Source organism: Pipra filicauda, unplaced genomic scaffold (genome assembly GCF_003945595.2).
Source record: "Pipra filicauda isolate LSUMZ 115617 unplaced genomic scaffold, ASM394559v2 scaffold35_size7292922_pilon, whole genome shotgun sequence".
NCBI classification, from domain to species: domain Eukaryota; kingdom Metazoa; phylum Chordata; class Aves; order Passeriformes; family Pipridae; genus Pipra; species Pipra filicauda.
This window is the reverse complement of record NW_024104487.1, coordinates 2,120,279-2,133,751: the sequence shown is the minus strand read 5'-3', so window position 1 is coordinate 2,133,751 and position 13,473 is coordinate 2,120,279. Positions and strand designations below refer to the sequence as shown.

The 13,473-nt window shown below is 37.1% G+C and overlaps 1 protein-coding gene across 3 annotated transcripts in view; it reads right to left on the bottom strand.

Moving 5' to 3' along the window:
• Positions 1–6,664: 6,664 nt before the first annotated feature.
• GLIS3 (GLIS family zinc finger 3) overlaps positions 6,665–13,473 on the bottom strand; it is a 154,836-nt gene continuing 148,027 nt past the window's right edge. For all 3 annotated transcript variants that reach the window (XM_027752216.2, XM_027752212.2, XM_027752213.2), the window contains exons 9-10: positions 12,135–12,317; positions 6,665–10,917 (exon numbers count right to left, since the gene is read on the bottom strand). In XM_027752216.2, the coding sequence (XP_027608017.2) occupies positions 10,781–10,917; positions 12,135–12,317 (320 nt within the window). In that variant the 3' untranslated portion in view covers positions 6,665–10,780. The remainder of the gene's footprint in view (positions 10,918–12,134; positions 12,318–13,473) is intronic.

The window sequence follows — 13,473 nt, the reverse complement described above, 5'->3', positions numbered from 1 at the left end:
TGGCATAAGATTGTATTTTTTAACAATTTGTATATTTTTACTTGTGCTACTGTCGCATGTGTTATCAGGGCTGTTGTGAAACAAAGAGAGGCCTTATCCTCTGTTTTGTTGATGTGCACACAATTTTTCTTGGGTTTATGTAAATTAATAAAATCTATGTTGAATAGTAGAACAAACAGATGCTTGCAGCTGCTCTGCTGCTGGAAACATGCCTCTTGCTAATTTCACTTTTTGCTTTCAGAATGGTATTAAAGTAACTCAGTGGCCAGCATCAGCTTACAGGGGACTTTTGTTCTTTGTTATGGATGCTTTAAAGTTGTTTTATAGAACAAAGAGACCCTGGAGTTCAAAAACACCTGAAGAGACTCTTCCTGACATTCTTGAGAGTATTCTAGAAGCCCATGACCCCAAGGGAACAGGCAGGTATGGGGCCTGGATCCTTCAGCAAATGCAGAGCCTAAGCAGAACCCACTGTTATTTTTATCAGTGCTCTCCTCTTGCTGCAGGCAGAAGCATGGGATAAAGCCTCGTGGTTGTTTCACTCAACTATTGCATTTTAGATAGGTCTTACTGTTTCAACATGTTATTCCATAACAAAATTTACTTACTTTTGCTGAAGAGGAGTTATGCTCATCAACATCCCTGAGTTTTCCTCGGCTTCTAACCTTGTAGTACCACAGGTAAATCACAGAAGATGGCTTTGTTACTTCTAGAGTTGCTTGATGGTGACAACCTTATAGAAAGACAGTGAGTCCAGAAGGTAATCTGGGCAATGTGTCCTTCCAATGTATCCTCACTTAGAAAATGCAGACCCACAAAGGGGGTCATCTTTGCTCTGAATCAAGTCTGAGGCATAACTTGATCCTGCTTTTCAATTTTTTTTTCAAGATATGGCATGCATATATCACAATTATACTATGCAGGTAATTCATTAAGAATGCGACCTCTCAGAGAAATGTAGTATCCTTTTTCACTCTTTTGTTGTTTCTGGAGTGTCTTTGCACCCCATTAGATTTTGTTACTGCAAAAGGTGCATGTTTGGAATTCCCAGGTACAATTTTCAGGATTAATTACTGGAGGCTGGAAGAAGACTCAGCGAAGCAAAGAACCTCTTGATTCTTGCATATAAAATACAACCTTATATCAACAAGACTTTACACACTTAGGCAGGCTAAATGATATACAAACAGGTGACATACTTATTAGCTGCCTTTTTTCATCAAGTTCTCCATCACCTTTGTTGAGAAGTAAAAGCCTATTTCTGGAGTTCATGAAATGTTGTACAGAAAACATATGTTATCCCAGATGTCTGGGTGAACTATTAACGTGCCATCATGTCAGGTGCTCTTTGTCCCCTTTTTCTCTCACCCACTTCTGATAATTAGTTGAAACTCAGCATTCAAGAATACTTCCTTTGTTAAATGCCTGTGGAATGAGGTAAGGCTACAGGATTAATTCCAACATTTTAGAGACCCACACATAGTTTAGAAGTAGCAGCTCTGAGAAGTAAAAGAAGCAGATTTTTTTACTTTTTCTCTCCTTTCCACCAAAACCCAAGTATATGAAATTTAGATGAGCTCTTAGTGTGGCTCTTACTAGGCTTGATTTGGTATTCATGTTCATTACATATTTTCTCACTACAGATTTTAGGAGAATCACTCCTTGTTCACTTCAGTGCTAACAGGGCCTGAATTAATGTTGACATTTCTATGTCACTCTTTTATAGACTTTTCTACTATCCCCCACTCCAACAAAAAACTGGAAGAGAGGACAATGGAGGTTCTTGATTTGGGGTGAGATTTTCTCTACTTTCCATATAGAGTGGCCTTGACAAATGACTCTCAGGGTATTCAGTAACTGCCACAGAAATACCAAGGAAGACTACATACCTGGTATAAAAAAATTGCAAGAGGAATAAAAGAATAGGAACTAGTGAATGCAAAATTCTCCTTTGTGGTATAGTTTGTGCAGTTGGCTACGTCAGAGAAGAGCGGATGTACAACTCTGCTATGCCAAAATGGTAGTAGATGGCAACTTGCTATTAACAGGTACATATAGTAAAGTGCCATTGAGAACCTGCTCAAGGGTTTACACGGAATTGGAATAAGGCTCTCAAGCAAAGCAAGCATAAAGGTAAGACAAAGTTAGAAGGTAAAACCCCGCCACTGGGAGGTTTTCCAGGTTATAAGCAACCTAAGTCTTCCAGTAAGTAGTGGTTTCTATTTCTGATGATGTTTGCGATGGCTTGACCTAGACTGAAAATATGTAACTGATAGTCCTACAAGTATTACTGGCAACTACAACTCCAAATTAAGGGTAATGGTGCAGTCTCATCTTGTTTAGGAAACAGCCTTGAGATCTTTGAAAGAAAAAAGCTTTTATCAGCTCCTCTGTGTCCCTGCCATGTCTCTGTACATATATACCTCATACAGTTTAGAGGTATATTGTATTATGTTGTACCATGACTGTTCTTATTCTTCCCTTTTCAAGTCATGTTTCCTTCAGTGATCTGTTTCCTGAACATATTTCTGACTTCTTTTTTTGCTTTTGAACCCAAAATTCAATTCAAATTTAGACTTGAGTATGATTCTCAAGCAAGACATACAACTTTGGGCAACATTCAGTTACCCTACTTACCTTTTTCTGCAAGCAAATAGGGGTGAGTTTACCCTCATTTACATTTGACCAGCCCTAAAATGAGTAAAATGTTTAGTGTTCTTTGTCAGGAAGATCTTCTGAACAACAGAAAAGATAGTAAAGAAAAGAGAACAGCAGAAGAGAAAAAGTACTTTTCCCCTCTCCTTTCTTAGTATTGATTCTATAAAAGAATATCCTAAAGCCATGTTAGACTACCCAATGGGAATTAATTTGATGCAATCTATTGCATTCATTGGGAAAAAAATCCAAATACTAGGTTTCTGCTCCAGTTTTTCTCTAGTACAGGTGGACAGAATTACATCCAGCACCTTTGGTGTTGTGCAATAACCAAGCCCAGTGTGAAATGCAGCTGGCCAGCTGCTTGAGGATCCTTCCTGGGGTGGGACTCTCAGGCAGCAAAGAGCCACCAAAATCACTGATCTTTGCAGAAAGAATGTTTGGGAGATACACAGGCTGTGGTCAGCCCTCGGCCACGGTGGTCTCCAGTTGCTTCAGTAAACCTTTTGCCATCAGAGTGCTCCAGTTTGCATGACCAGCAGACCCAAGAGTGGTGATCCCTTGGTCCAAAGGAGCATGAAGATCACTTTTAGTTACCATTTCCCTTAAGGTTCTTGTTCCTCTGCTGACACTGTTCATTGTATTCGATGACTCGACCAGTAGTCTTGCAAAAGGCCATAATTCATACAGTGAAAGTAACAACTCCATGAGTAAGGCATGAAAAACTCATCAGACCAAACGATTTGGCTTCAGCTGTTCCTGTATCATAAATGTCCTGTTGGAGGTCACATAGTGATGTAAAAAAAGAAGGACAGCGGGATTGGCATGATCAATTCTTTTAGTCCTTTGAGCCATTGAGCGTAGCCTCATTGATTGTCATGTTGGGGTTAGGGATCAAAGAAGAAAGTTTAAAGTAATGAAGCTACTGTTACATGAGTTCCTTTTAGCTAAATACAACTGCCTCCACCTTTATTCGAAGTAGGTTTGCTCAGCAAAACCTACTGTGTACAGCAAGAAGTTTCAATGAAGGCCCACCAACATGAAAAGCCCAACAGCCAGCAAAAAATTCTGCACCTAACAGTCTCTACAGTGAAACAGGCTCTTGAATAATTGAGACACACAACTGCAAGAAGTAAAAAAAAGTATAGCAACAAGTAAGAGTACCACAGTGGATTTGAGTGCCATTCTTTCCTTTCCTATTCAACTTCTAAGCAACATTTCCATTAATTGGGTAAACTTACCCTATTATACACATTGGTTCAGCTTCGGCTTGAGTAATTCTGATTGAGTAAATCTGCACAATTCTGTTTTGTGCAGATTGTATTTTAGCAGGTTCCCTAAAATTAAAAATTTGAATACAGTTTCTATTCTGTACATATCTAGATGACAAAACTGCTCCCCTATTCAATGCTTTTGTGGACTGTCCTAACAAAGTCACAAAAGAGAAAATTGGCATTGGAACTCTACAACATTCTCTGGCTTCTACAGAAGGGTTGGCAAAAAATGTGGCCTCCAAAGATTTTAAACTTCCAGAGTAAAAATTTTTTTGAGAAATATTCTGATTCCTCATTGGTTCGAAAGTCAAATTGATCATGAATAAAGGTTTAGTGCAATAATGGTGCCATCTAACACTATTGCCACTTCTTTGATGTATAAGCTGGTCCGGTTAAACTGCTGTAATTTTCTCACTCAGTACTACTAATTTAACTTCCATTAAAGCAAAGTAACCTTCCTCTTCCTCCAGCCCAAGATAGGTACAGCTTAATTACAACTGTGTGCTATGCTAAGTGATGGGTTAACAGGTGAAATCACAATGCTGCCAGTCTAGTTGTGATTGTAAATATATCAGCCACAGTTGCAGCAGCAACTTTGGGGTTTGTTTTTCCAACAGATTTAAGCTGGAATTTTCAGGAAATGAGGCCAGGTCACCCTGCTTTTCATGAGCTTAATCAACCTCACTGTGTCCATTCCTGGAATAGCTGAAGCTGTCTGATTTACATGCAGCCAAGCTTGGAATGTGCCCACTGACTGGCAGGTTCAAGTACATTTTTGGTCAAAAGGGAAAGATCTATTATATGGAGGAAATGGTTATATTTTCTTCTGTCTACCTAGATTTACTTGTAATGCTTTATTCTGTGTACCTAGTTGCAGCCATGCATAAGGTTTGCATTTTCTAGTTATAATTATAACAAAGGCATGTTGTAACTTTTAACTAGACACATAGAAAGGCATTCTTTGTTACAGTTCACTGAATTAACCCATCTCATTCGTGAATCATTAATGATACTGACTGCTAGGTAAATTTACTTTGGTTGTAAATCTATAAATGGCATGGGAAGATGTGCTAGAATGATTTTTCATACTTAGCTTTTAAATGAGAATATTATAGTTTCAAGGAAGGTAGAGAAAAGATACACAGCAACCTTAAAAAGTTAACAGTTTTCATTCCGTAAGATTAATTCTACCATTCTGTTTCTTGTGGTTGTATATTGCAGCGAGTGAGTATATACAGACATACAGAAGTCGTCCACTCTAAGACTGTCCATTATGGGAGAGACTTTTTAAAACTGCTTCTTGAGGCAGCTTATTTACAGTGGACAACAGACACAGTTTAAAAATCAGGTAATTCAAAACACATGTGATGTTATTTGGAGTTATAAAGTGATCCAAGGTAGGAAACAGCAAGTCTGAATATGAAGAAGCATTTTCCTGAGAATCACAGCTGAGGAAAATGGACAGTTGTGTTTTCATTTAGACATCCTCACTCTTAACTTCAAATACAAGGTGTCATGTAATTAGTATAATTAGGATATATGAATAGATTAATATTCAGAATGGAATAATTATGTTTATTATTTTCTTCTCTTATTGAAGGACATAGATATATATCAAGATTTATTGAAATATTTTCCATTAGGACAGAGCTGGTATAAATTCAGGAATACATTGTGGCTTTAGCACAGCTGCATGGGAGAATTCCTCTAACTAAATACATGCAAAAATTTTCATCTTGTGAGACTTTCTTATGTTTCAAAATTTTTTTTCCCCTAAAATAGGAAACCCCAAACACAAACACTTTATCAAGGAAAAATTCAGACAACCTTCATGCAGAAATTATGTTCTTCAGGGGAATACACCTGTCACATAACTTTTTTACTACATTTCACTGTTTTGCTATAGGATAGTTTGCTGGACATCATGAAAAAGTGCTGTACCTCAGGCACACAAAAAAAGCACATCGCTTTGAAGTATTTTGAACCATGTTACTCTCCATTGCATAGGGAACTTGTAGACTTCTCATTTGAAGGGCTCTCTCTCTCCATCAAAAAAGAAAAACTGAATTCTGAAACACTTCAATTCAGCAACTCTCAGTTCTTTATGGTTGCTTGCAGGATTCACTAACAATATTTGCTAAACCATGGGGCAAGTTTCCTACAGCAACTAAGATGCAGTGCAAATAAGATCACACCGGGCAAAGTTTATTTTTAGTAAAGCTCTACAAAGCTCACATGTACACCTGTCAGTGATTGTGGCCTTAACAGTTTTTATCTGCTCATGGTTGACCCAGAGCCAGCCATGCTAATTTCACGGTAAAATCAGCTAGGACCATTATTTTCAAAGGTCTGTTTGCAATGCTAACACAGCATTCCTCTGAGCTTAGTTAATTTATTAATTTGGTTTTTTTCCTTAGATTCCTAGTCCAATTTATGCATATGGTAGAAGGTAACATCTTATTTCCTAAGCATGTTGGATTCTTAGGATGTGTTTTGGACAATATGGACATAAACATGTATCAACTTCTGTCTCTATCTTTTGTTTGTATTTTGTCTAATGCAGAGTTTAAAAAAATGTTCTTTTTCATACATTAAATACTCTGAAATAGTGTAATTGTTTGAGTATGTTAGAAACAATAATCAGACAAAAAAGCAAAATGACTTTATATTTTTTACTGTTGAACCACACGAACAAAGAAACCAATTAAAAATCAAAAATGATCACAACACAAAAATGTAATTAAATTTTCTTCTTTTATTTGTGTCTCCACCCAGGGTGTAAACACCCACTGAGGCATTCATTTATCTGTATCTCTATCTCTAGCCTCACTATAACAATAATTAAATCCAGACTTAAAAATCTAACCCAAGAGTTTTTTAGAAGAAATCTCTGAGGGTTTTTTTCCCCCATTTCTGTTTCTAATTATACGAACTATGCAAACACTAGTAGTTTTATGGTGAAGGACAATGGCTGGAGCAGTCTTCTTTAAAGGTATCTCTCAACAAGATATTCTACAGGTAATATAACGGAGTTACAGTTTTCAGGTTTTATTTTGTACCATCCACATACACATTTCACTTTACTTTTTACATAAAACAGAACTTTATCAAACAGGACAAAAATAACTTATGATTGTATGAAAAGTAACTGTAAAAAAATCATAAAATTATACATACTAGTAGAGCAAAAAGTGTAACTAATTCTTTTGATTTTTTTTTCATGACATGCAACAGGTATTCTTTAGAGCAACTATCAGCCAGATATACAGTATGGCAAATTAAGATCATATGTGTATATGTAAGTGTGTATAAATATGTAGATTACTCTGTAAGGTTTAGGAAAAACATAATCCCACTTTCTCTCCTTACCAAAGTGCTTTGTGTAAAAAATATTACACAAGATGCTGCTTTCTGTACAGAATAAAAGGAATTTTTTTCTTAAATATAAGCCCCCTCAGCTAATTTTAAATGGTAATTTTCATTTGCTTTACCTGCTTCTAGAAAATATATATTAGAAAAACCCAAACCAACAAAACAAACTAACAACAAAATTCCATACAAAGAACAAAAAAGTGCTGTTTAAAAAAGTCTGCTATAAAATTACACAAGGAAAACAGGGAATAAACAGTTAAAATATAATTTTTATACTCATTCACACCTCTTCAAAGAAAGCTGAAAACAAAATACAATGTGACAGATTGACAGATGGTTTTAGCACTGCAATACTTCAGCACCTGGTATTATTAAACCATAATGCTTATATGCTTGTGTGTATATATACACAGAAAGGGAGATCCAAATAAACACATACACTCATACACTCCCACATGTACATATGCACTTTCAAACTGTATTTTAAACTCCAGTGTAGATCCATTTCTAATGCAGATATAAATAGATCATTGAGTCTGAAAACAAGTGAATTGTATAAAAGAATGATTGTAAATAATTTCATGCTAATATTGTTTCATGTCCATAGTCTAAAATAACTTCATCTTCTAGATACGAATCCCTTTAGAAAGTTAACAATCCAGCAAGTAGAATAACAACATAAAAATCACTAAGGCACAAGTATTTGAAGATAACTCAGTAACTGGCATTACTTTATGTATTTTCCCAAGCACCTTTTTCATTGTAACATGTGACAAACACAATTCCCTAATTAAATATCTAAAATACTTGAGATAAAATCAGTGATTAAGTTGATACCCTGAAGTCAGTCTGGTTTCAAAGAGAATAATGAAACAATTGTGACGAATCCTCTCTGTCTCTGAAAGAGAAGTAAACATAGGCATACCTTTTTACAGACTGGTAGCCCACTCTCGTGTGCTTGATGTAACTATAGTCTAATTCCTTCTTTTTAGGATTAAGGCTCATGGAAAGCTGTGAATATATATATATTATATATGTGTGAAATAATGAATTAACAACTTGCAGAAGTTTCCTTTTTTAAATGTAACTGATGAAGCCCCAAATTATGAATGCCCTTTTTGAATTCTGTACCCCTGCTTTTCCTTTGGTCAGGAAGTTTCAAAATGTAAAATCCCCCACTCTACTGAACAGCTTGTACATTCAGATACTAGAAAAATATTTCAAAAGGTTTAAAAGTCAGGGTATTACAGATCTGACGACAGCAACAATATTTCAGTTTTGTGCACAGCAATGGACAAATTCTGAACAACCACGTGGTTAAAAGAACCTTGAAGGATTTGTATGTACAAAGCATGTATGTACACATGTATGTACACACATACGTCCACACTGAGCCTGATTCTGCTCTTGCTGCCTTTGGTGGAACAAAACACAGTCCCACACATTTGAAATTGAAGTGTTCATTGTGACTAATTATTCCTGCTGAATCAACTTATGCTTGTGCAGTGAATGCACAATGGGCTTTAAGATAGCACAAAATTAAAGCTTAATTAAAAAGTGAAACTTGTGGTCAATGCACTGGGCCAGATCATACGCTAATGCAAAAGGACTGTGTATGTATAGCTGTAAGGGATGCCTGATGTCATTTAACCGAATGCAAACCACATATTATAACATGTGGACCTATTACTGCGAGCTGGAGCAGGGGGACACCTTCACCTGTGATGTGAGAAGCAGAATAAAAGGGGGAAGAACTTAGCACAGAGTTATCTGTATTTTAGTCACACTACTTCTTATTGTACTTCATTTATGTGCACGGTTTATCCATATATTCTACACATTAATTGGACGAAAATCTCTCCATTAAACATTTAAGCACATACGCCTGCACATAAGAATATATTTAATGAATAAAAACCTCAAAAGATTGCCAGCGTTTATAAACGTCTGGACATAAATTCACCTATTCAACATAATAGCAAATTATGAATCTGAGCCAAATGCACTGAAAAACTCAAAAAATTTTTGCAGAAAAAAAAGAGTTTGTATAAACATTTTTTTAATGTTCATCTTTCCAGAAGAGTGATTTCAGAAGCATAGTTGCGGTCTAGCCTGTAAGAACAAACTGAATTTCTGTCCTTACTACATCAGGTCATGAGAACGTTAAGATGCACACTACACAGTTAAGAAGTCTACAGAATAGATGAACAGGAATTAATCACCTAAAAACTCAGTTCTGCATAATGTAAGAGTTGTTTCCAAGGTATACAGGATCACAGTGATGGCATGTCTTCACTGCAAAATACTGGATTTAACTCATAATCTTGGTACCTTTCATGAAGGGCGACCACATTTGCTTTCATCCTGGACTAAATTCAAGGACTAGAGCCTGACACTGAGTAGAAAAATCAAAACCACCAAACCAGTTCAGCTTTACCTCTAAGTAAGCACAGGGAACACAGCACACTTAAGAGTAGCTCTTTCTGAAAATGTGTTATAGAAAATATTAGGGCAATAAAAATTTAATTGAATCAATACAAATTGTTTTTTAAAAAAAACTGCAGAATTTAAGGAAGAATCTTTCCTACGCAGTATTTTAAACCTCCCTACAGAATACTATAGCACGTACAGCAATAAAGCTCTACAATATAATTAAAAAGCAACAGAAAGTTAAAATGTACTTATTCTTATCTGGCATCTGTGCTAAATAGAGACAAAGTCTATGTAAATTCTCATGTGTTTAACCCTTCTTATTCATGCTTAAAGCATTGGGTTGGAATGAATATTGGAAAAACAGCAATAGCCATATTGTATGGCTTAAAATACAGAGGGAAGGAAGAGACACATAACTCGAGGTCCGTAAGAAATCCAGTACCAATGATCTTTGACTCCAAAAAGAAGCCACATCACCACGTCCAATGGGGAGTGCAAACTTATATGTCTAATTTCTCTCCCTTCTGGATACTGGTGTGTGTTTAACTTCGGAAGCATCACATGCAAACAGGTTGTGCAAAAAGCTGAATGCCTTTGAAATGGTTTGTAGTATGCTCTAGTTTTACTTCTTTTCCTCTTTTGAAAAACGTATTTTCTAAAGCTTTGTTCTTCAGTGAGTGCACCCATTCAGCTTGAAAGGATTGCAGCTAACAAGCAGTTTTCTTATTTGGTCTCTGAATTCCCTTTGAGAAATTGCAAGGAAGAAATAATAAAGAAATAGAGTTGCTGTGCCATAGATGAGAAGAAAAGAAACAATTGCTAAGGTTTTGGCAAAGCTTGCTTTCTCCAAACATTCCCCTTCTCAGTTGGAGCTTGATTAAATGAAGAATGCTCAGTGATTGCTTTTTTCCTCTCCATTATGTATGTATATCCAGTCATATCCCCATACATACGTGGCAGTTTCATGGAGAGAAACATTTTGTGGAGAAATACAAGAAGGGCAAGTTGAAGTGGAATGAAGTTCTTGTAACTAGATTTATGTTACTTTAGCCTTCAGTGTACACGGAAGAAAGCTGGCTAGAATGACGATCCACTGCATTTACTTGTAGGAAACTGCTGTCCTCTGGCATGCTGCAAGCTGAATCACCAAAGATACCTATGGACCCTGCTGGAAAGTCATACACTAGGGAAAAAACCCAAAAACCAGTTAATTAACTAGGATAGCTATATCATGGAATATGTCCTAATAGTTATACATAGATCTGGAAATGGTTTTAAATCAAATACACAAACAAAACAAGCAAGCCAACATAGGTTTGAAATTAATTACATAGCTTACTGCTTACCAAGGGAGGAATTTTCAGTTCTGTCAGAATCGAGTCTGATGTACAGCAGATTTCATGACAACTAACACTTCTCCATATAATGGGTGTTAAAATTGTGATAATTTTAAAAATAAACTTCATGCTTACTTAACAAATTTCATCATACTGAACTCATGATAAAAGACAATAAAATATTGTAGAACAAACTGCTGTAAAGCAGACCCTGGCACAGAAATTACTACCTTCTACAAGCAATGGTAGTAAACATGAGAGTAACAGTTTGCATAAAAACTGCCATCTTTTGGATAACAGGTTTACATACTGTGAGATGCCTCTTTGAAATTACAGGTGCATTGGCTTTCTAATGCACTACTGAAGGACCGAGGATGTAAAAGGGATTTCAAAGAACAATAAATGTTAAGTGAATTCATCCTGTGTGGAAGAACAGTAAAAGACTTGGTGCTTAGTTGTGCTTAGGCCCTAAGATCAGGCTCACTGTCTTGTACTGATCCTTGCACAGAGGGAACTTTCTCCTTTTGCAGAGCAGCATACAAGCCCCTGAGGTGTTTTTCATCTGGGCAGAGACTAAGTTAAGTGCACACAGAAAGCACACACCCAGGCAGTTCTTGTCATGGAAATGTGAAAAAATTAAATTCAAGACTGATAAAACCCAAACATACACAAAACAAAATCAGTGGTTTGAATCATCTCAGGTCCCTGCCACAATACATGCAGTGAAGTGGAGTGGCTGCACAAATATCACACAGGGCTCAATGGACTGCATTTCAAAGCAAATACACAAGCTAGAGAGTGTTTGACCCCCACAGGTTAGAACCTTGAGAAGCCCTCAACAGAGTACAGTTTACACACAAGCCAATTGTTGCTGTCACCTATGGTGACTGCCTGCCTCCCCATGCCAACCACTCCACAAAGGTCTGAAAACCATCTCCTCTTTTTGAGTCAAAGAGTCAAGTCTGTCATGAGACATCCCAGGCACATACACTCACATAGCTCAAGCAGCTCAACGTTCACAAACTGTACACAGTCATCCACAAAGTCACCAGCTGTCATTTACCTGTGATACCAGAATGACCTGAAAAAGTTCGATGGAAAAGGCCAAGCTCTGCCTGGCCCGCTGATGTGGGAGCTAAGCAGTCTTCAAAAGGAGGAACCATATTGCAAGAAACACCATGTTGTACATTCTTCTGAGCATCAGCATGATGTGGAGGGCAGAAAGTCTGAAGCTGCCCATAAAAACCTAGAACAAGGAGAAAAAGGCCATCAGTAAAAGACCTGGACAGAGATCCAAAGGATAGTATTTGGAACTGCGGCTGAGAGAATGATAAAAACCTCAACTGCCATAACACCAGGTCTTCAATAATTTTACACAAATAAAGTAGTGTTGATATGAAGCTCCCTAAAACTTCCTCCATTTGCTACCAATTTCAAACACAATCTGCTTCATCTTCTGATATCCTGATTCCAAGCATGACTTGTGAGAGGCACTGACTGTCTAGAAGTTGAAATTTTTCAGGAAATTTCTCCCTGTACTCTGCAATCCTGCTGTCTGAACTGGTTCTCTCCAGAGATCACAGTGGGCATCTGCCTGAAAAATCTAAGAAAATGCTTAATTCAAAATAAAGGAAGATTACCCAAGAAAAGTCTGAGTAACACTTGAGAGTCTGCCACTGATGCCAAGACAACCGGCTGACAGCGGGGACATACGCAGAGACTCTGAAGGGCTGCTAGATGATGATGGGGCCTGCTTTTTGCATGTACAGGGTGAGAGCCTAATGCACTCATCGGCAGCAATAAGTCCCCAGGGAAGAGAACCAAGACCACTGTGTCACATGGCAGAAAAATCCCCACTAGGGTTTTTTTTCTAAAAGGTTTTTGTTCCTGAAGTGATATTTCAGAGAGGCATATAAGCACTGAGCAAATTCACACTGAAGTCCATGCCAAAGTATGTATTTATATAACAAAAATCACTCTTCTTTGTAGGAGAGGGACACATATGCAGTCTAAGGAGGCACAGACAGATACGCTGCAGTAGATTGGTCAAAAGATTTTCTCATGGAAGCAAGGTCTTTTCTCCTGCCTAAAGAACTGCTGTCTAAGCTTTGGAGATCTTGTTCAGTCTGAAAGAAGGCTTTTATATGTAGAAGATCATTGGGATGCATTTATTTCTGTTTTCTATACTATGGTCTTAAGAGTAAATGTCAGAAGTAAAACTACAAATCAGTACTAGAATATCTGTATTCTTTTCTTTTAAGAAAAACTGTGAATCAAGCTCCTCTCTCCCAGTGCTGTGTCTCCTTGTTTTCACCACTCTCTTTCTCTGCATAAAGGAAAAACACAGATGGTAACACCATCAAGGTGTTACATAGAAGTTGTAGGCCTTGACAGTCCAAAAA